Source organism: Pyricularia pennisetigena (assembly GCF_004337985.1).
Source record: "Pyricularia pennisetigena strain Br36 chromosome 7 map unlocalized Pyricularia_pennisetigena_Br36_Scf_8, whole genome shotgun sequence".
NCBI classification, from domain to species: Eukaryota; Fungi; Ascomycota; class Sordariomycetes; order Magnaporthales; family Pyriculariaceae; genus Pyricularia; species Pyricularia pennisetigena.
Genome location: NW_021940920.1, coordinates 218,897 through 238,020, shown reverse-complemented (window position 1 = coordinate 238,020; position 19,124 = coordinate 218,897). Strand labels below are relative to the sequence as shown.

Sequence of the window (19,124 nt, the reverse complement as noted above, 5' to 3'; positions counted from 1 at the left end):
CAAACGACAGCAGCTTGCGCACAGCCCACGCGTTCTTGAACTTGAAAACAGCTACACCCTCGTCAAGGTACCCTAACCACCGTGTTGCCTATCTCCCTGCCCACCTTGTCCGTAGCTGCACACCTTGCCCCCTTACCTTATCTGCGGTACTTAGCTTAATTGACGACCCATGTGCAGCTAACTTGGGTCGGTATCTAGGTGGGCAGGTAAAAGGACATTTGAGGAGCTGATATCCTCCAATGCCAAGATTCCACATGGGCAGAATTCTTTATTTCCACCATGACTGCAGGAACCTAACGCTACAGCATCCCGCTACAGCACATTGCTCTCTTACCTGCGTCCGTCCTAATTACCTCGGCACCGATATTGACTGACTGGATTTACCGGTCGCTTCCTAAACAATCGATAAAAGAGCCTACAGTCTTCCATTGTCCCTTTACCTTTAGCTGCGCGCTGGAATAGATTGACCAAATCATTTCTGGTTCTCTCTCCGAAGCTGTCTGTTCGCTATCCTCTCTCTCCCTCTGCATATCCATACACCTGAGGTATACAATCCTTCAAACCTGCTTTGTCTGTTGTTGACAATGAGCCAGTCGCCCACTGAAAATGGGCTCACCTTCGTCAGCCTCTTCTCCACCTGCTGCGCCCAAGGTCACCTTGGCCGAAGCAAGTGAGGTGAGAGCCCTTGATGCCAATATATATTCTGCGAATTTCCACAAGGCATTCCGAATTGCCATGGGTGGGTAGTTTCCTCGTTCCGGAAAGAGACACATATCATGTCTACATATCTTACCTACCTCCCCGTCCTTAACCTATCATCTGCCTAGGTACCTTGGTTGCAGCGAGTGCATATTGATTGTCTGGCAGAGCAGCCCTCGCTAATCAGACCGCAAACATCATGATCAATTAATAAAGTACCCCATGGAGGCTACGTCGCGACATGCTTCCTCCGCGTGGCGGCACTTCACCTTGACAGGTCCTCCCGTGGCCAGCCAGACACGATGACAGCACACCTCGAGTACTTGGACCGCACCGAGGTGGGACCTGCCATTTTCGTCGTTGAAGAGATGAAGGCTGGCAGGCAGACCACAGTCCTTCAAATAACACTCTATCAAGCACGCGATGGAGCCAAAACTCCGCTGCCAACCTCGGCCCCGTGGCTCCCGGCCGACGGCACGGCAAAGCGTGAGGTAGTGGCCTTTGTCAAAAACACCGATTTTGACAAGTTGGAAGGCTTGACGCTCAAGACGGGCTTCAAGCTCGAGCCACCTCCCGATGCTATGCCGATCAGTCTTGCACGTATGCGCCAGGGCCACGACCCGCTCTGGTGTCGGTATCGCGCACCGGCCCATCATCGAGCCCTGACCCAGCCTGCGTTCAAAGCCCTCGAATATTACAGCCCGAGAGCAGAGTCCAAGGCCGGCCCGACTGCCGCGGCAGGTCTCCTCGATAGGTGGATCCGGTTCGCAGACGGGGAAAGATTCACCGGTCCGTCTCTGGGATTCGTGGCAGACGCGTGGCCCATAATCGTCGAGTCCTACCGTCCGGAACCGCCACCTACTGACGAAGAGACGGAAGCAAGCCAAACGCCATTCCCTTGGGACTCGCTGTTCTGGTATCCCACTCTCAATATGAGCCTGGAAGTCAAAAAACGACTGCCTGAACAAGGTGTTGAGTGGTTGTTCTTTCGCGTGCAGACCAAGCAGATTCGCAATGGACGCATGGACATGGAGATTATCGTGCTCGACGAGACGGGGGATCTAGTTGCCCTCGCGAGCCATGTATGTCTAGTTCTTGGGCTTTCCCGCAACCTCGCTGGGCGAGTCAAGCACAACGAGACCATACGCAGTACAAAAGATGAGGGCGGCTTAATAAAGGGCAAGAGCCGCATCTGAGTACACGGGTAGGATAGGGCGGGCGAAATCTGCATCTCGTTCACAATTCTGGCTTCGCACTCTCCAGTTGGGCTACTGGAGGCGCTATCAATACGACTTGCTTCGTTCCGCGTGTGTCGTGCTAAAAACTGGTCGAGTGGTGGCTGATGGCACATTTGCTGTGGGAAAAGAGTCGGGTCCAGCGCCGGAAGCGCACCTCTGCGGCTGACCAAGCCAATCAGATGTAAAATTGCATCTTGTGCCACAGGTCTTCTAGGCATACAAACAAGAGGCCTAGGGCAGTTGGACGCGCCAGCCACGTCAACCTCCTGGCATAATCCACTTGATAGTTTGGGCTGGTGGCGTACGCCATAACGAACACTTTCCCCTGGAACCATGACGCAAAGATGACTTTTGGTAGTCCATGTCTTAGGCTAAAAGAATCCATAAGATAAACAGCACATACAAGCCCGGGTGATGTTACGGGGGTTTGGGGGGTAAGATCACCCTAAAAAAAATTCTCCTCGAGCTTACCAACGTCAACTGCCAAGCTAGCCACCAGTGCCGCCAATGAAGGGTCCACAACATTCACAAGCAATAAGTGAGTTTCTTCCTCCAAACAGTTTCTTCATCAACGCCTTGCATGGACGGAGAACGGGCATATCAAAACGCACAGCTCCCAGACCCACCGGAACTCTGAATCGTTACCCGAAAATGTCCGAGTTCTAGTGCGCTGTGGGGGGGAAGACTCACTCAACCAGGTAGGTACAGGTACCTACATTTCCACCCGGAGATGCCACTAAGAACAGGAACCTGAATCGTTAGTCTCATTGCAAAGTTCAGCTGTCTGTCTTGTGGAGAAGAAGAATGAATGGGTGGACTAGTTGGACACCATATTTTTTTTTTTTTTTTTTTTTTTTTGTTGCAATTCCCACCATTGAACGCGCCAATGTTTGGATGGCTCGGTGGCGGTAGTGCACCATGCACCACATACATGGCTTTTGATTAATGCTCTACGGGTATACTATGCCCAACATGTGCTCAGCCATGTTTGGGGGCGGTGCGGGCGCGCGCACATGTCGGATAGTGCCACTGAGCCCAGTTATACTTGGTCTGGTTCGTTCTGACATGGGATTACTTGCCTGACAAGCTTCAAAACCATCCTGGCCGAGCCCCATGAGGGCGGGCCACCGTCCATCGCATCTCTCCAGTTCCAAATTATGGGACGGATCGACAAAACGCTGGGCCCCTGGTCTGCATAACCGTGACCAGTGTTTCCAGCATGCAGTTTAGCGTCGGTCCAGGACTTAACCTTGGCTTTTTCTCCAAGTCTAGATTAGCGACCCTGTACAAGCTCAGCCGAGAACCGAATATCGTCCCGGGTTGGTCCCTTGTTGATCTTTCCCATAAGTAAGGGTCCCGGATTGGTCTGCCCTAGGGTGGTGAATTGCATGTTTGATTGTTTTTACGACTCGTCACTTATCACGGCCTGTAAGGGTATATTGGGATTTGATACTCTTTGGGCATTGACGAATCGGAGACAAGAGCCCGTCAGAAAGTGCAAACATTGCTTTTTTTCAAGTTCTAGACGAATTGTAACCTGCGCAGCTTTTCAGCGGGGTATTGCTTTTTTAAACTTCGGACACGCCAGGGCTATCAATGCGGAATGGCCAACCCCCCAACGTCGGAAACTTTGCCACTCGGCCAACATGTCTCTACCACAGATGCTGAATTCAAGCTGGATCTGACGACGGCTACCTCGCCCACGATAGAGCTGGAGGATCTCATCGGCAATTCGCGAGCCCCTTCGACAACATCTTCCGGCTATTTAGCTACCGACAGCGGTAGCAATGAAATGCCGTCCACCACCGTGACGGACGAGAAATCGCGCTCACATGCCAGCCCATCAGGATCATCCATGCGATCGTATGTAACAGGCTCCCAGAACGGAGAATCTTCTCGAAGACTGTCGTGGATGTCGGGAGGGTCTAGCACGGGGTCTCAGGGGTCTCAGGGGTCCCTGAGGGGGGACCCGCGCCTGCGCATGGTGATCAGGCAGCGGAGGGAGTCGCAAAACCTGCGCGAGTTGGGCGAGTTCCTGCGCAGCAAGACGCCGCCTCCAAGCAATGTAAGTTGTGAAAGGACTACCGGAGAAGGAGGAGGAGGAGGAGAGGGTTCCGGTAGTAATGCGCCGACTGGGGAAGCTTGAGCCATGTTACTTACTGAAAGTGGTTGCGTAGTACATGTCGAGAGATGACGACCCTGCTCCGCCTCCTGCGCTCTCCGACTTGGCCAAGAAGAACAAGAAGTTTTCTCTCAAGGCTGTACTCGCTCGCAAGCCAGCACCGCGCGAAAACAAAGGAAAGCAGGTCGCGCAGCCCTTACAACCGATAAAGCTACCCGACACAGCCGTCGCGGGGAGGACGACAGCAGGACATCGGCACATTGCCATCTCGATCCCCGTCGAGCACTCGCACCTTGGTCCCGAGATCAAGTCGCAGTACCCCATATTCGAACCCGAAAATGCGCCGGCGCGTTTCAACACTATCGAGTCATACTATATGGATCAAGTCGAGTCCCTCACTGGCAACGTGTTGCGGCCCGTCCCGGAGCTCAGCGGGGAGTCGGATGAGAATGAGCCGGACTTGATCAATACATCCCAGGCATCGTCACCATCGTCACCGTGTACTCCACGGACAGCTGCAGAGAGCCGATCTTCTGACTTTTCTGCAGTCTCGCCTAAGCATTTGGGAGCTATGAACCCCGAGGATAGGTTCCCGAGTAGTGATATCTACAGATCATCATTATCGTCCGAGTATCCACTCGAGGCTTGGGGAAGACCTGAGACGCCCATGAGCGACTTCTTCGTCACAGCACCAAACAGCGTAAAATCGGTACCATCATCTCCGTTCGAAACCACATATTCTCAGCACAGCGGCGTCCACACGAATGATTTTGCTGTTCACCCTCTGTCGATAACGAAGAGGGGTCTGTCAATCCGGCATCGACGCGAAAACCCCCTGCGGGAGGTGGAAACAGCCTGGGATGCCGATGATAGTATAGACGCTACTGCAGCGCAGACAGCCACTGACGAGTTCACCGGCAATCGGTTGGCTGCTCATTGGCAGCGAGGTTTAGACTCGCCGTCGACTAGCGCTGTCTATACGCCGCCGGAACACCCCGACGATCTCATTCATGACGACCATAGCTTCGAACCAGCATGGGAACGTGGGAGGAGATTGCACAATGCGCATGACCTAGTCAAGGCTACTGATGCACCTGGGAAGACGATACCGGGCAGTCCGAAGTCGCAAAGGACAGTCACCCCCCAACCGAGCAGCGACAATGTCTTGGATGGATCCACCTCGCCAATGGAGATGTCGCTAAGAGAGCAGGACTCTGGCCTTGGAATTTCCACTGTTTACTCGTCCAAGCAGTCGTCCGCCCGCAAAGCTTTGGCTCCGATCAAGACCACCGACTTTGACAAGGGCCAAGATGCAGCAGAGCCAGGGGTAGTTGACAACGACTGTCAGGATGCTTCAGAGGAAAAAGATGTTCCTTTGCGCAGAGAATTCCGATTGTCTCAGGCCCCAGAGCCAGGACAGTCTACGCCTACGCCCTGGTCTGCGAATTTGGAAAAGCAGGCACTTCAGATGGAGCGCGATGTCGATTCCCTGCTGTCACGGCCACCTGAAGACACATTGTCGGCTTGGGGCGAGGCCGCGCCGTCGTCGGCGGTTCTTCAAGAGCCTACACCGCCAAACTCACCCGAGGATACAGCCGAACGGGCATTGGACAAGGAGGCGCAGCAGTCACCGATCGAGGACAAACTCAAGCCACGACCGCTCCAGACAGCAGAAACCTCTGCGACGCGCCGACTACCACAGCAGGACCGCATCTCGCTCACGCGGCGCATCGAGCGACGCAAGAAACTTGCAGCGGCCGCCGCGGGGGCCCGCCAGGCTAGTCTGTTTGCGTCGATCGCCGAAGTCGAAGCCAAAGCCAAGGCCATTAGAGAGCAAGACGCTAGCAAGGAGAGGCGCAACAGTCTAGCCAATCCCATGAGCTCGGCGACTGCTCGCCCTGAGCAATCACGGTCTAGGACGGACTCGGAGTCGGCTGACCAGCGCGTGGCGGAGATGGAGCGACGCGTCAGACAGCTGGAGCAGCAGCTCGAGCAGAGCGGCGAGGCCTGGATGGGAGCCCTGATGCCGCTGCTCACGACACTGAACAAGACGCTCGAGAGTCAGCGCGCGCAGCAGGACATGGCGGCGGAGAACCTTCGGAGGCAGCGGAGGAGATCCAGCGCGTCCGATTTCGGGTTCGGCTGGGGTCGATACGACGAGTCCGCCGAGGAGCCAGCGGCATCGCGCCGCAGAAACTCGATGCAGCGATATCTGCCAGAGCACGACGACGATGTGGATGAGCGTCTCTTTGTGTCCCGCAAGGGTCTGTCTCCTGCTCCGTCGAGACAGTATCGCGTGCTCACGCCGATGGAGGACGAGGAGAATGATGATGATGCCGCACAGGCCGCGCTGCAAAGGATGCGTGGCATGCGCAGAAGAAGCCTCGGCAGCACGAGCACTGGAACCTTTTACGGACATTCGCGAAAGGCCAGCACGGTGTCGCAGGACTTTGAGGAGGATTACGACTGCGGTCCGAGGAGAGCTTTCGGTGGCGAGCCTCACTGGCAGGGTCTCGACAGATTCGGCCACCAGCAGCCCGCGGCGCGCCACTGGCGATTTCCCAGCAGCTCAACGATCGGCACGGAGAGCGCCGGGTCCGTGACGTGGTCTCCTGGTCATGGCGCACGGCGACAACATCAGCAGCCGCCGCAGGCGCAGCAGCAACAGCAACAGGGCAAGTCCAGTCGGAGGGTTTCGTTTGCGAGCAGCATGGACTTTGATCCAAGCAGAGACGACAAGAAGAAGAAGAAGAAAAAGTCGAAGCGCAGGGAGTCGGTTGGTGGGGCAATCGATGTGAGCAAGAAGGCGGATGATTTGTATGGTCTCGGGACGCTGATGAACGAGCTGAGGGATGCCGCGAGGGTGAGCCAGGAGTTCCTCCCTGAAAGCGCGACGGTGGCTGGCGACGAAGACGACTACCTGGACTAGACTAGCAGTAGTCTAGATTCGGAGTATCTGGGGAGTTTTTCCTTGCCAAAATCATAAATAAACATAAAAAAAAATAAAAATAAAAAAAAAAAGAAGAAAAGAAAAGAAAAACACAAAAAAGCATGGGGGGGTACTAGCACAGGAGTTTGGGAAGGGAAACAAACGGCAAGCCAATTCATGTATTCTACAAGGCTTACATATTTTGCTTGGGCCATGACCAAAAATGGGTGTTACTAACGAGTTAGGCAGCGACTCTCTAACCTCCTTGGACATTAGTATAAGAAAGTATCTGTGTGTGTGCTTATCTTTGGGTTTCATCCGCAGCCTGTGGAATGTGACTCTTCGTCTCGGTAAGGCTGATGCTTCTCTGTTGCCTGCCGGTCACCACTCCACTCGTCCGGCGGTTGCAACTAGTAAACAAATCTTGGCAACACATTTGTTGGGTCTTTTGAATGTTTGACGCGCTTATTTGTAATTTTTTTCCCCCTGAATATCCCACCCAGGCGGTACTCTGTCTACATATTAGTCAAATTCTCAAACCGGACACGAAATTACTAAAATGGGTACAAGGCTAGAAGACGCTGCAGATGTGCGTCGAAGAGCGACCTCAAAGTCGGCCAAGTGCACGATGCCCGTTGGAAAGAGAGGGGCGGCCTCACAAAATGTAAGTTCCCACGTGCAGTCATATTGATTTTGCTCTTTTCAACAAGATATCCTAAGCTAACATACACACAACCCAGAACGACGATGGGCCAAAGGCAAAGCGGCACAAGGCACATCCAGTGTCGACCACCTCGCCGAGACAAGTGCTAGATGTGTACGTCTTTGGCAGCGGCGCGAGCGGCGAACTTGGGTTGGGCGTCACGCCGACAGACAAAAAGAGAGACCCAACGCTGGCGCGGTATCCCACCCGCAACCATCTCCTCGATTCCGGCAAGAACAAGACGGGCGTCGTCCAGGTCGCGGTGGGAGGCATGCACGCCGCCGCGCTCACCAGGGACGGCAGGGTCTTGACCTGGGGCGTCAACGACAATAAGGCCCTTGGTCGCGACACCGAGTGGCAAGAGCCCCCTGAAGGGCTTCCCGATGACGTTGCCGATCTGAATCCATTGGAGAGCAGCCCGTCTGCGGTTGTCTTTCCGGCTTCTGCGGGACGTGTGTGTATAGTCCAGGTTGCGGCATGTGATAGTGCTACTTTTGCACTCACCGACGACGGCCAGGTGTACGGTTGGGGGTCCTTTCGAGTAGGCTGTCTTTATCTCCTTTGTAGCACTTTATGTCGATTGCTCTGCTTGATGGGTTTTCTAACCAGACGTAGGGAAGTGATGGGCTATTTGGTTTCCTCTACGACTCCATCAAGGACAAGGCCAAGCCCCGCCATGACGAGCTGCTCCAGTCGACCCCAGCTATCATCCCAGGACTCGCCGGCATCAAGGAGCTGTCGTGCGGTGCGAACCACGTCTTGGCCCTGACGCACTCGGGCAACGTCATGGCTTGGGGATCCGGCGAGCAGGGCGAGCTGGGCCGACGTATCCTCGGACGACGCCGCTTCCAAGCCCTCATCCCGCACCCAGTCGGGCTGCCCAAGAACAAGACTGAGCGCATATACGCCGGCTTTCATCACAACTTTGCTGTGGATGCACGAGGCAGCATATACGCCTGGGGGCTTAATAATTTTGGCCAGGCAGGCATCCCGACGGGTGAGGAACAGCTGACGTTGCTCAAGCCCACCGTGGTGGAGCGCTTGAAGGGTTTCCGTATCAAACACATGGCGGCGGGCTTGCATCACTCCTTGGCATGTACGGAGGATGGTCGGGTCCTGGCTTGGGGTCGGTGTGACGACTGCCAGATGGGAGTTGCCCTGGACGATATCCCTCGAGACCATTTGAAGTTTGATTCGGCGCAGCGCCCTAGGATTCTCAATACACCGACTTTGGTCCCAGGTAAGAAAGGAGTTGCAGAGCCAGTATTCACCTTGATGGTAGGTAGTGCTTGCTGACATCTAGGGTTTGCAGGTGTCGATGCGGTGTTTGTCGCCGCCGGTATAGACAATTCAATGGCTATATCTAGAGATGGAAGACTTTTTGGATGGGGATTTTCTTCCGAGTATAGAACCGGCTTGGGAACCGAGGACACAGTCGAGCAGCCTGCTGTTGCCAAGAGAGGTGATGCCATCGGGAAGACCGTCTCTTTTGTTGGCTGCGGTGGCCAGTTTTCCATCGCTGCTGGCCCAAGTTAGATTGCATTGGAATCTAGAGTTCCCTTGCTCTCAGGGTTATGAACTTGGTGTTGATGTAACTTTATAGCTTTTGAGAAATGACGCATAGATTTAATATTAAAAAAGGGAAAGGTGCTGCAGGTGAAAGGAAAGGCGGGAAAAGAGCGGAAAAAAAGATAAACAAAACCGCATGTCTCGGTCTGGGAATCAGGCAGGGCTATCTGCTATTTAGAAGAGGAACAAAAGCCAGGTGACAGGCGCATCGAAAAGACACCGAAAAACTTCACTGCCAGTCGGCCGGCGAAATCCCAATTCTCAGAACGGCCCTGACTACCAGCTCAACATCTTCCGTCCTAGAAAAAAAAAGACGAGGAACCTACTTTGCTCTCATCAAACTCTCAGCTCTGCCTTCCATCCGGCAAAACTCACGATTCCATATTCTACTATCCGAGCCATAAGCCCAGGTACGGTCTAGTCCCTCCTTTGACAAAGTGTCTTTTTTTTATTCCTTTTATGGTGGTGGGCTATAGGTGCCTACGTATCTGAGTTTCTCCTCATCGTGGCAAACGCCTGATCCTACCTGGGGCCTCGCTTTATGCGTTTGCTCCTTTTCTTTCTTTTCTTCTACCTCCCACACATTCACGGCTGCTTTCTCTGGCTAGTCGTTTTGTCCAGGCAAACAACCACCTTTTTTTTTTTTTTTTTTTTTTTCAGCTTGGACTACCTGGCTCGGATCGCTTTCCAGATACGCCCACTTGATTCGAAAGACCACAAACTTCCGCAACTAAGCAGATTATTTGAGCAGAGATTCAGTCACCTCCACTCAAAGGCTCAGAAAACATGCCACATCACCAAGCATCTGTGATGGACGAGGACGAGGACAATAACGAATACCATGAAAGCGTGGACCGTCTAACCATGGCTTATGGGAACACACCTCGCCGTCCAATCTTGGTTTTTGACGATGACGAAGTTGAAATCATCCCAGATGACGATGACGACGACGACGATTATGTTCTAGAGCATATTGACCTGACTGGAGCAGATTACGAGGGTGATGATCAAGATGGCCACGGCCAGACATTTTCCAGGAACCGAGATCTTCAACCAGACCAAACTCGGCTCGATAAATATCTTCGCTATGGTCTGAGCATTTCCCCAGGAACGTTTGTGGAACTGAACCAAAACCTACAACCTTTCAATATTCGATTTTTGGAGATCAAGATGATTTATTCTCAGCCTGGAGATGGACGGAGCAAAGTCTTTGTCCGCGGAATCCCGTACGCCCGCAACCGCTTGTTGAGAGCTATGCTGGAAACGCACGGCAACGAAGTCTGCCAAATCTTTGAGGTTTGTTTCCGTTGTTTTGCTTTTCCCCCTCTTCTTGGGCGAACACACACAGCTAATTCTCTTGTACGGATTGACTCCACAGGTTGATGACAACGATCCCCGTCAGGCCCACGATCAAGCACTGGTCGAGGTCGAGTTTACGGCCATCAAGCGAGTTAGGCAGCTCGTCATAACAAATACGCCTTACCCAGAAAACTCCTGCGCTTTGGAAGATTTCAACAACGACAAGGCTCAGGCTGGGCGCATGGGAAGACTGGTTTGTCGGTGGAGGCATACCATCTATTACCGTGACGCTGACAGAAGGTCCAAGGAAAAGGCGCACAGATGGAGGCTGGAGCATCTCAGTGAGGCCCATCTTCCCACAACCGGGAACAACGGCCATAGTATCAGAGGGTCCGACTTGGAAACTTTAATGCACTGGCGAGGAGGGAGAATCAAAGGGGGCTCATACCTTCCAGGGAATCGCCCGCCGACCATCGACCTCTCAGACGACGACTGCAGCGGCAACAGCAGCACTCATGCCCGAGGTCAGCGTTATATCTTTGGGGACATGTTTTGCGGCGCAGGAGGCGCTTCCCAAGGCGCCCGGGCGGCAGGTTTCCGGCTGGGATATGCCGTCGAACACTGGAACCATGCAGCCGCCACGTACCGGCACAACTTCCCCGAAGTAGACCTGTTCGAAGGCGACATATCCGACTTTTTCCGGCTCAGGAAACCCCAGTACGTCGACGTCTTGCACCTGTCCCCTCCATGTCAATATTGGTCACCCGCCAAGACTCGGCCGGGCAAGAACGACGAGATCAACATGGCCGCCTTGTACGCGTGCGGGAACGCCGTCGACAAGCTGCGGCCCAGGCTCTTCACCTTGGAGCAGACGTTTGGCATCCTGCGAGAAATGCACAGTCTCCACTTCAGCATGTTCGTGCGGACCTTCACCAGTCTGGGGCATAGCGTCGAATGGGGCATCGTCCATCTGCAGGACTGGGGCGTCCCTCAGCCGCGAAAGAGGCTGGTCATGATCGGATCCTGCCCCGGAGAAGCACTGCCGACGCTCCCTCCGGCATCTCACGGAAACGCCCCCGGACTTCGGCCCTACACCACGGTCAACGACGTGCTCGCGAGCATCCCGCGCGGCGCGCAGCTGCACGACGTCCAAAGGGCCGAGCGCCTGGGAGCCGCCGGGACGCCGTGTGACGGAAACACCATCCTTGGCGAGACGCTGTGCTGCGGCCGCGGCAAGAGCTGTCACCCGAGCGGCCGGCGGCTCTTTACCGAAAGGGAGCTGGCCGGGCTGCAGGGCTTCCCTCACTTTTTCGAGTTCCGGGGCAGCAGCGTCATCAAGCAGATCGGCAACGCGTTCCCGCCTTCGGCTGTGGAACATCTCTACAAGCATCTCCTCGACCATCTCCGCACGGTTCACGATGTGGCTGCGAGCGCGGGTTCGCTAGCTGGTCGTCGGATCCAACCGCGACGGCGGGATGCCGGGTTAGCAGCGCGTCCTCGGACGGGGGAAGACGTTGTCGTGATCGACGGCAGTGACAACGAGAGCACTTCCAGCTCCGTTGTCATGTGCGACAGGCCGAAATCCCCAGCCAACGACGACGACGACGATAACGACGCACCACGGCCTCGGGCTCTGCTGCTCCCAAACTATCCCGAAAGCATGGTCGTTGGTGGGGAGTGGGACGACGATCCCCAAGACTCCGACAGCGACGCAACAATGGACGGCGAAGAGGTATAGTTTTGTTGAGTTTCTGTCCCCGCCGCCATGCTGGAGCTGGACTCCAATCAAGGCCGCAGCATGTGAATCCGCTCTATCTATCCTCGACCGGCGTAAAGCTGTAGCCATGCGCCATGCCCCAGTACCTTGACTCTTTTTACCAGTGCTTGTCAGTATATGGTTGTGACCCCAAGCCCAGTGTTCATCAAGGAGGGGAGGTTTGCCGGCTTTTTTTTTTGTCCCTTCTTTTGTTGTCCGATACAAAATACTCTCTCTGTGTCTGGATTCTCAACTCCAACCAAGCTTTGACCCGTATTTCTGATCTGTTTATTTCACTTATTGACTCCGCGTTTTCGCCAACAAGATATATGTATGGTTGGCTGTGTTATTTTTTTGTCTTTGTACTTTCTTTCCCCTGCTGATCCTCTAGATACCAACAAAGGGTAGGATAAAGACGGGAGGCGTCGTCGTGTCAATGCTCACTTACATATGTCGTGGTGTTGAAGAAGACAACGTGGTGGTACACGACAATGAGCAAGGACTTCGGGATATGATGAATTCAGAAGCGGCGGGCAAAGCGGCTACCCGCACAAGGCCGTGTGGCTTTTCCATCCCACAGCGTAACTGCTTCTAATACATGATAATCCAAAGGTACAAAATCCATTATCATATTGATATCCAATGTCTTTGATAGGTACTCAAAGGCGAATCCATACCCATGCATGCGTTCAGACTGCAACTTGTAAGAATATATCCAAAATCTCGTTTGGAAACAAGAGAGAAGAAAAGAAAAAAAAAGAAAAAAAAAAGAAAAGCAAATCAATCCCATCCCAAATGCCCCTCAAAATAAACCCCTTACGCCTTTCCGTGAATGTCCCGTTTTACCGATTCCGTTTTGTCTAAAGTGGTGGCGTGATAGATCACCAAACGTACGCTTAAATCAAAGGGCCCGACACCAATACTTAATCTTCCTCACTGACGTCGCTCTCCTCGGCAGCCAGCTCCTGTTCCAGAGCTGCCTCAAGATCTTCCTCCAGGTCGCCGAAATCATCCTGGTCGGGCTTGTTGTAATCATTATAGTTGGCACTCTCCTCCTCCGGCTCGTCCTCGTCCATGGCCTCGGCGACGTCGTGATCCGACTCGGGCTCACCCTCCGCATCAGCATCCTCGTCGTCCTCATCGTTGTGGTCCTTGATAAACTCTGAGAAGCGCCGTGTTGGTTGAGAGAACGCTGGCGAAAAGGCAGCGCCTTTGTTCACCCGAGGCTTGGCCTCCTGAGAGTCGGTGTAAACAATCTCGAGGCCGTCATCTGAATCCTCGTCGTCTTCATCGTCCGAGTTGACCTCCTTGTTTTTCTGTTTTTGTGGCGGCGGCGGGGCGGGAGACGGAGCCGACGGGGCTTGAGGTAAGACCATAGTTTCCTGCGGCGCTGCGGGCTTTTGAGGGGGCTTTTTGGCAACCTCCTTCTTCTTCGGAGCCTGCTTCTTGGGAGCTCTCAAGGCCGTGTTTGGCTTGGCCTTGCCTGCAGCCTTGCCGGTGCCCGCGATTGCCGCCGCCTTTTGCTCGAGATGCCGAGGAACGCCATGACCTGACAGGAACGGATGTTGCTTCTTTAGTGCTGCCGGGTCGTCGCTGTCAGGCGTGCCGACGAGGTTCATGTTGAAGAGCGAATCGAGCTTGTGTAGGACAAACGTGCGCTTGTTGGGGTCAAAGACCAGCACGTACTGGCCGTCGTTCATGGCGCGGGTTCCATTGTAGCTGTATTTGGTGCCGTCGGGCTCGCGAAATGCCAGGTCAAAGGTGCCGCTGCCCGGCTTCGAGGGGGTTATTCGCGCGCTCCCGGGTGCTTCCTCTGCCGGCCTGTGGTTGTCTACGCGGTTGGAAAGGCCCTGGATTAGTCGTCTGTTGCGGTTTTCTCAAGTCTTGGAATAAGAGCACTCCGATTAGCAGCCTTACATCGAACGCCCGTAAAGACCTCCTTGGTGCTCTTCCCCAAGAGCTCGTCGCCAATCACAACGCGGAACTTTTCGGGTTTGGTCGGGTCGACCATGCTGCCGGAGGCAGCCATGGTTTCTGTCGGCTGTCAAGAGCCAGACGACCAACCAGACAGGGAAGGCTTGGTGCGAGACAAACGCCGCTTGCGGCTTCAATCGGCTGACGGTAAAATTACAAAAGTCGCTAGGCAAGATTCTGGTACTGAAACAGGCACTCTGCGCGGGATATGAGAGTAGGTAGAAAGTCTTTCAATTGATGTAGTTGTGGTAGAAAAAATCCAATTGAGAGAACAAAGTAGAAGCGAACAAAACAGAAAGAATGCACGGGCGTGTTGCTGACAAGACGATTTACAGTGAATCAGTTGTTGCTGCTGACTATTATCACAAGCCTAAAGGTTACCCTGGACCATGTGCAAGTCAACAAAGAGTTGGCACGGTCCAGCGCGCCGACAAGAAATCAAAGGGCCTACAGTGCCTAGGTGGGGTGGGGGTGGGGGGGCAGGTTGACGATACAGAAAGAAGCCCACCAGCCACTGTATAGATCAGGCAGGCACCTTGTCGGAAGTAATCAGCATGAGGTGACACCACTCATCAAGGTTTTGATTGATATGGAACATATGGAACAGTCCTTATCCCTTTTGGGCGAAGTATTGAAGTTCCGGGCTTCCTTGTCATTAAGTATTTCCGGACCGACAATGACAACAACAACAACAACGGATTGTCCAGTATGGTCTATTTTTGTACCATTCTCGCTACTCTCTTAATTCCCTCTGTGATTTATTATTCGATTGACCCCGAACATTTTGTATTCCAGCTTTCCTCGATATTCTGAATGTTCCAGTTCCAGGGACAGTGCGAGACGCCGCAACTCTTCGACTGCAGTCCGATCAGGTTGCCAGATTGTGGCGATACTCCACGCTAACGACGCCCGAAGATGGGGTCCGCCCCGCCGAATCGAACCCCGGATTTACATGTATGGAAAGGACTGACTGGCCTGGCCATAGAGGTTGGTCGCCTTTCTTTGTCTTGTGATGAAGCAAGACATGTGAATAGGTCAGTTTGGTACCGGCTTCGGACTGTGAAAGTGGTTCTGCAAGGCGGAATGGATACGGCCGCCCGAGGACCAGAAATTTTTCCAAGAGCCTACCTTCTCAAGTGCTAACCTGGTTTCTCCGTTCTACGCTGGAACTGCAACGGTCTGAAACCTCAGAAAACCACCAGGTACGGCTTAATCTCAGTGTTTCATTATCCGTCTACCTTTGGGGCCAAAATTAAATGGTAATGGCATGTTTATGCGGTGCCCAAAGAAACGGGACGGAAAAAAAATATGAAGTTACTAATATGAAACCTCTCATGTCTTCCTCTCAAGAGCTAAGATGCTTTATTTTGTAAGTCTCAAGGTCGGGCAATTGGCCTAGTGATCGTTGTCCCAATTTGAGTGGTTGGTAATAGGTGCCAATACCGGAGGTATGGATATTTGTTCAACGTATAAATCATGTAGGAGCAAGATAGAAGGGAACCGGAATGTTTCTATGCCGTAATAGTCGTCGGAGGTAGACACATGGCCTTGAAATGTTTCTGAACTCTTTCTTGCTTATAAGTTTTGAAAGAAAAAAAAAAAAGAAAAGAAAAAACTGATATGTCTCTGTGCTAAGTTGCTACGTTTTCTCTCGCTTTGCTCCGTCCACCATCGTTGGCGATTTGTCGGGAAGTGGAAACATATGGGTCTTGTCTGTCTTTTGCCTGGAAAAGCAGATGCAATCCATTCATTGATAACGCGACATTTCTAGGAGTTCAGACATGAGCCCGGTTCAGAAACTCGCTGGAGGGGGTTCAGGATCCAAATTGAGTTAGCGGCCCACTTATTTTCTAAACCCCCTTCAACTCTATAGATTTTAATTGGTCAGATATATTAAGTAGCCCCACTTAGAAAAAGTGATTCACGTGCTGTCAATAACGTATACCGCATTTGCCCCGCGTATGCGCCGCGTATGGCATTATTTTCTGATTTTTTATTACCACCACCATTTTTTATCACCACCACCACCACCACCACCACCACCACCACCAACAACAATAACAATAATAACAACAGCAACAATAACAGTACGTATAACCAGTTTTATACGTTTAAATTAATTAATTTTATCGTTTTATAACGAAAATTCGCATTGTTATTCAATATTTCGAGCATGCGCGAAACGCGCGCATATTTTGCGCTTCGCGCAAGCTTTTTATCAAATCATTTCACCCACCATTCACTTTTTCAATTTTATTTTATTTCCGCCTTAACCTTACCCGTTATTTCAGTTTAAACCGCCCTCCGCACCACCACATATTATATCCTATAAACATGCGATTTATATATTAAACATTTGCTAACCATATATAAAATATATAGGTAATTAAAATGGCACGTTAACAAAATTGGAATTTCCCCAATTGGTTAACCGCAGTGGTAAATATTTTTTATTTACCCATACCGTGTTCGTGTTGTATATATGCTAACCGTATGCAAAGGGATATTAATTTGCAAAACCTTAATCGAAATACCGCTTTTTATATAAGCGATAACGGCTAAATTGTTGGTAAATATTAGCAGTGCATATGCGCCGCATATGCGGGATATTTATACCTTATAAGCCCTATTAAGTACAAAAATAAGGATTACATTAAACGTAAATTTATATCCAAATCTATGGTTTGTATAATGCATATATATAGCTAATATACGTATAAAATACCACCGAAAAAATGGTAAAAAGGAGGTAACCGAGGAGCAATTTACTGGTGCGGCCCCCATATGCCTGGCGTATGCAAAACATATACTAACACCACCGCAGCATACCCCCACCCTTTTATTCATTTTAACAAAACCAATGCTTTAATGTAAATGTTTTTTCCTGCTATATACCATACACATGCTCACCATATGCAATTGCATAATAAATACAAATATTGACGTTATTTGCGGTACGATTTACAAAAGCAATGGAAAGGTAAGTATTTGCCATACATTTCCAATGCATATGCCTAATATACGCGATTAATAGACAATTTAGCTTACCCGCCATATAAAGAACGAATACCCTGGAATTGGTAAATGTAATTAAAGCATATAATATATATATGCATTTTATTAACACCATTTTAATTGCAAAAAATACTCGCGCCAATATGATAGAGGACGAAAAGCGTGCGGGCCGTAAATAAATGTATCCAATATATAATATATGCCCTGTATATGCTAACCATTTATAGGGCTATCCTTCGCTTTATGGCAACCAACCAGTGGGCGAAATTTCGTGTGGAGAAAAAAAATCTTAAATAAGTAAATAAATGCATTGCATATGCAGGGTAAATATATTAACAATATATAAATTAAAATATTAATGGACCATGGGTTGGGCGGTGGATATTATTATATCGTTTAAACAGGGGATTTTCAATATTAATGTTGCTACCCTGCGTGGACTTTTCGCTATAATATATTATTCTAATGCAAATATTAGGTATATGCAGTGCATTAATATAATTTCAACCAAGCGACGCTCCTGCTCCCGGTAAAATTAGGACCAATTAGGCTACTATTGTAAATATATAGTTTGCACCTGTTATATATATATACTGGTTAACCTAATAAAAACGGATTTACTTAATAAGCAAATTTTTGACGAAAAAGTTGAAAGTAAGTTTGTATAACCCATATATATGCATGGCATATAGGCCGCATATGCAGGCGTTCGTTAATATTTAATAACCGCCTTTCGCGAAAATGCTAAAAAGCGTCGATAAATATATATTATTTATAAGCCATTTGCTATATATATATATTGTTAACACAATCAAAATTTCACGCACTCGCGGCGTTTCCAAAAGTAAGTTTTATTATTTTCTCCCATTATGCAGCATATATAATGCATATGCTAATAATATAACCATAACGCCCACCAAATTTAGTAAATATACGCTATGCAAATGCATTCCATATATAATATTAACACACAATTAGCTCGTCGTTTCACTCGCCGCAAAAACAATAAGGATAATTTTGCTTAAAATAAATATATTTTCAACTTATATGCAATATATATACAGTACGTGAACTAATATTAAATAATTTGGTAAATTATTTTATTTAAATGTATAAGCGCCGTATATGCAGCGCATTAGGGGGATATTTGGATTTGGTCGTACAGTTGATTTTATGCTTTAAATATAGCTTTAATAAGCATATGCTTAGCATATGCGTAATATATGCGCCATATATACGTTGTATTTATAATTTTAATAATACCGTTTATGGGTATTTACCACATATGCGTTGCATATGCATGGCACAGATTTAATAATAAACGGTTACATAATGGTTATTGGCGTTATGCTATAATCTATAATATGCAATTGGAATATATACGCATATAATATGGAAGGAAAATCCTTAACTTTTTTTTTATATTAAATTATATTATAAATTAGTATAGATTCTGTTATCGTTTTCGATATATATATAAATAAATAAATATATATATATATTATTTACAAGCAGCTGCTTTAACCGTTAGTTTTTTAACCCGTTTACCCCGGCCAGTATTTTATATAATATCCGGCTGTTAAAACGAGGGTCGAATTGGGAATTGGGGATTATATCCCCTTTAAGGTGGCCGTTTGCGTATTGCATATATACCGCTTTTGCGAGGATAAAATATTAGTTTTTCACGCGTATTGGGCCGAATTGCTAATTTTTTTTCTGGTGTTTGCAATAAATTTGTAACGCTTTTCCTTACAATTCCCTCTTCTTCCTCCTTTTCCTCCTCCTCTTCCTCCTCCTTTTCCTCCTCCTTTTCCTCCTCC

General features: G+C 50.2%; 4 protein-coding genes across 4 annotated transcripts; 3 read left to right on the top strand and 1 right to left on the bottom strand.

Annotated features, from left to right (window-relative positions):
- Positions 1 to 606: 606 nt before the first annotated feature.
- On the top strand, positions 607 to 1,895 carry PpBr36_09198 (uncharacterized protein; the record flags this gene model as incomplete). Its single annotated transcript, XM_029896320.1, has 2 exons — positions 607 to 739; positions 916 to 1,895. The coding sequence occupies 2 exons, from the start codon at positions 607 to 609 to the stop codon at positions 1,893 to 1,895; spliced, it is 1,113 nt and encodes a 370-aa protein (XP_029744840.1).
- A 1,645-nt stretch (positions 1,896 to 3,540) lies between these two features.
- Positions 3,541 to 6,988, top strand: PpBr36_09197 (uncharacterized protein; the record flags this gene model as incomplete). Its single annotated transcript, XM_029896319.1, has 2 exons — positions 3,541 to 4,002; positions 4,115 to 6,988. The coding sequence occupies 2 exons, from the start codon at positions 3,541 to 3,543 to the stop codon at positions 6,986 to 6,988; spliced, it is 3,336 nt and encodes a 1,111-aa protein (XP_029744836.1).
- Positions 6,989 to 7,547: 559 nt separating this feature from the next.
- On the top strand, positions 7,548 to 12,297 carry PpBr36_09196 (uncharacterized protein; the record flags this gene model as incomplete). Its single annotated transcript, XM_029896318.1, has 6 exons — positions 7,548 to 7,652; positions 7,729 to 8,232; positions 8,307 to 8,931; positions 9,004 to 9,222; positions 10,012 to 10,556; positions 10,639 to 12,297. The coding sequence occupies 6 exons, from the start codon at positions 7,548 to 7,550 to the stop codon at positions 12,295 to 12,297; spliced, it is 3,657 nt and encodes a 1,218-aa protein (XP_029744837.1).
- A 941-nt stretch (positions 12,298 to 13,238) lies between these two features.
- Positions 13,239 to 14,344, bottom strand: PpBr36_09195 (uncharacterized protein; the record flags this gene model as incomplete). Its single annotated transcript, XM_029896317.1, has 2 exons — positions 13,239 to 14,146; positions 14,233 to 14,344. 2 exons carry the CDS (start codon positions 14,342 to 14,344, stop codon positions 13,239 to 13,241), a joined length of 1,020 nt encoding a protein of 339 aa, XP_029744838.1.
- Between the last annotated feature and the right edge of the window lie 4,780 nt (positions 14,345 to 19,124).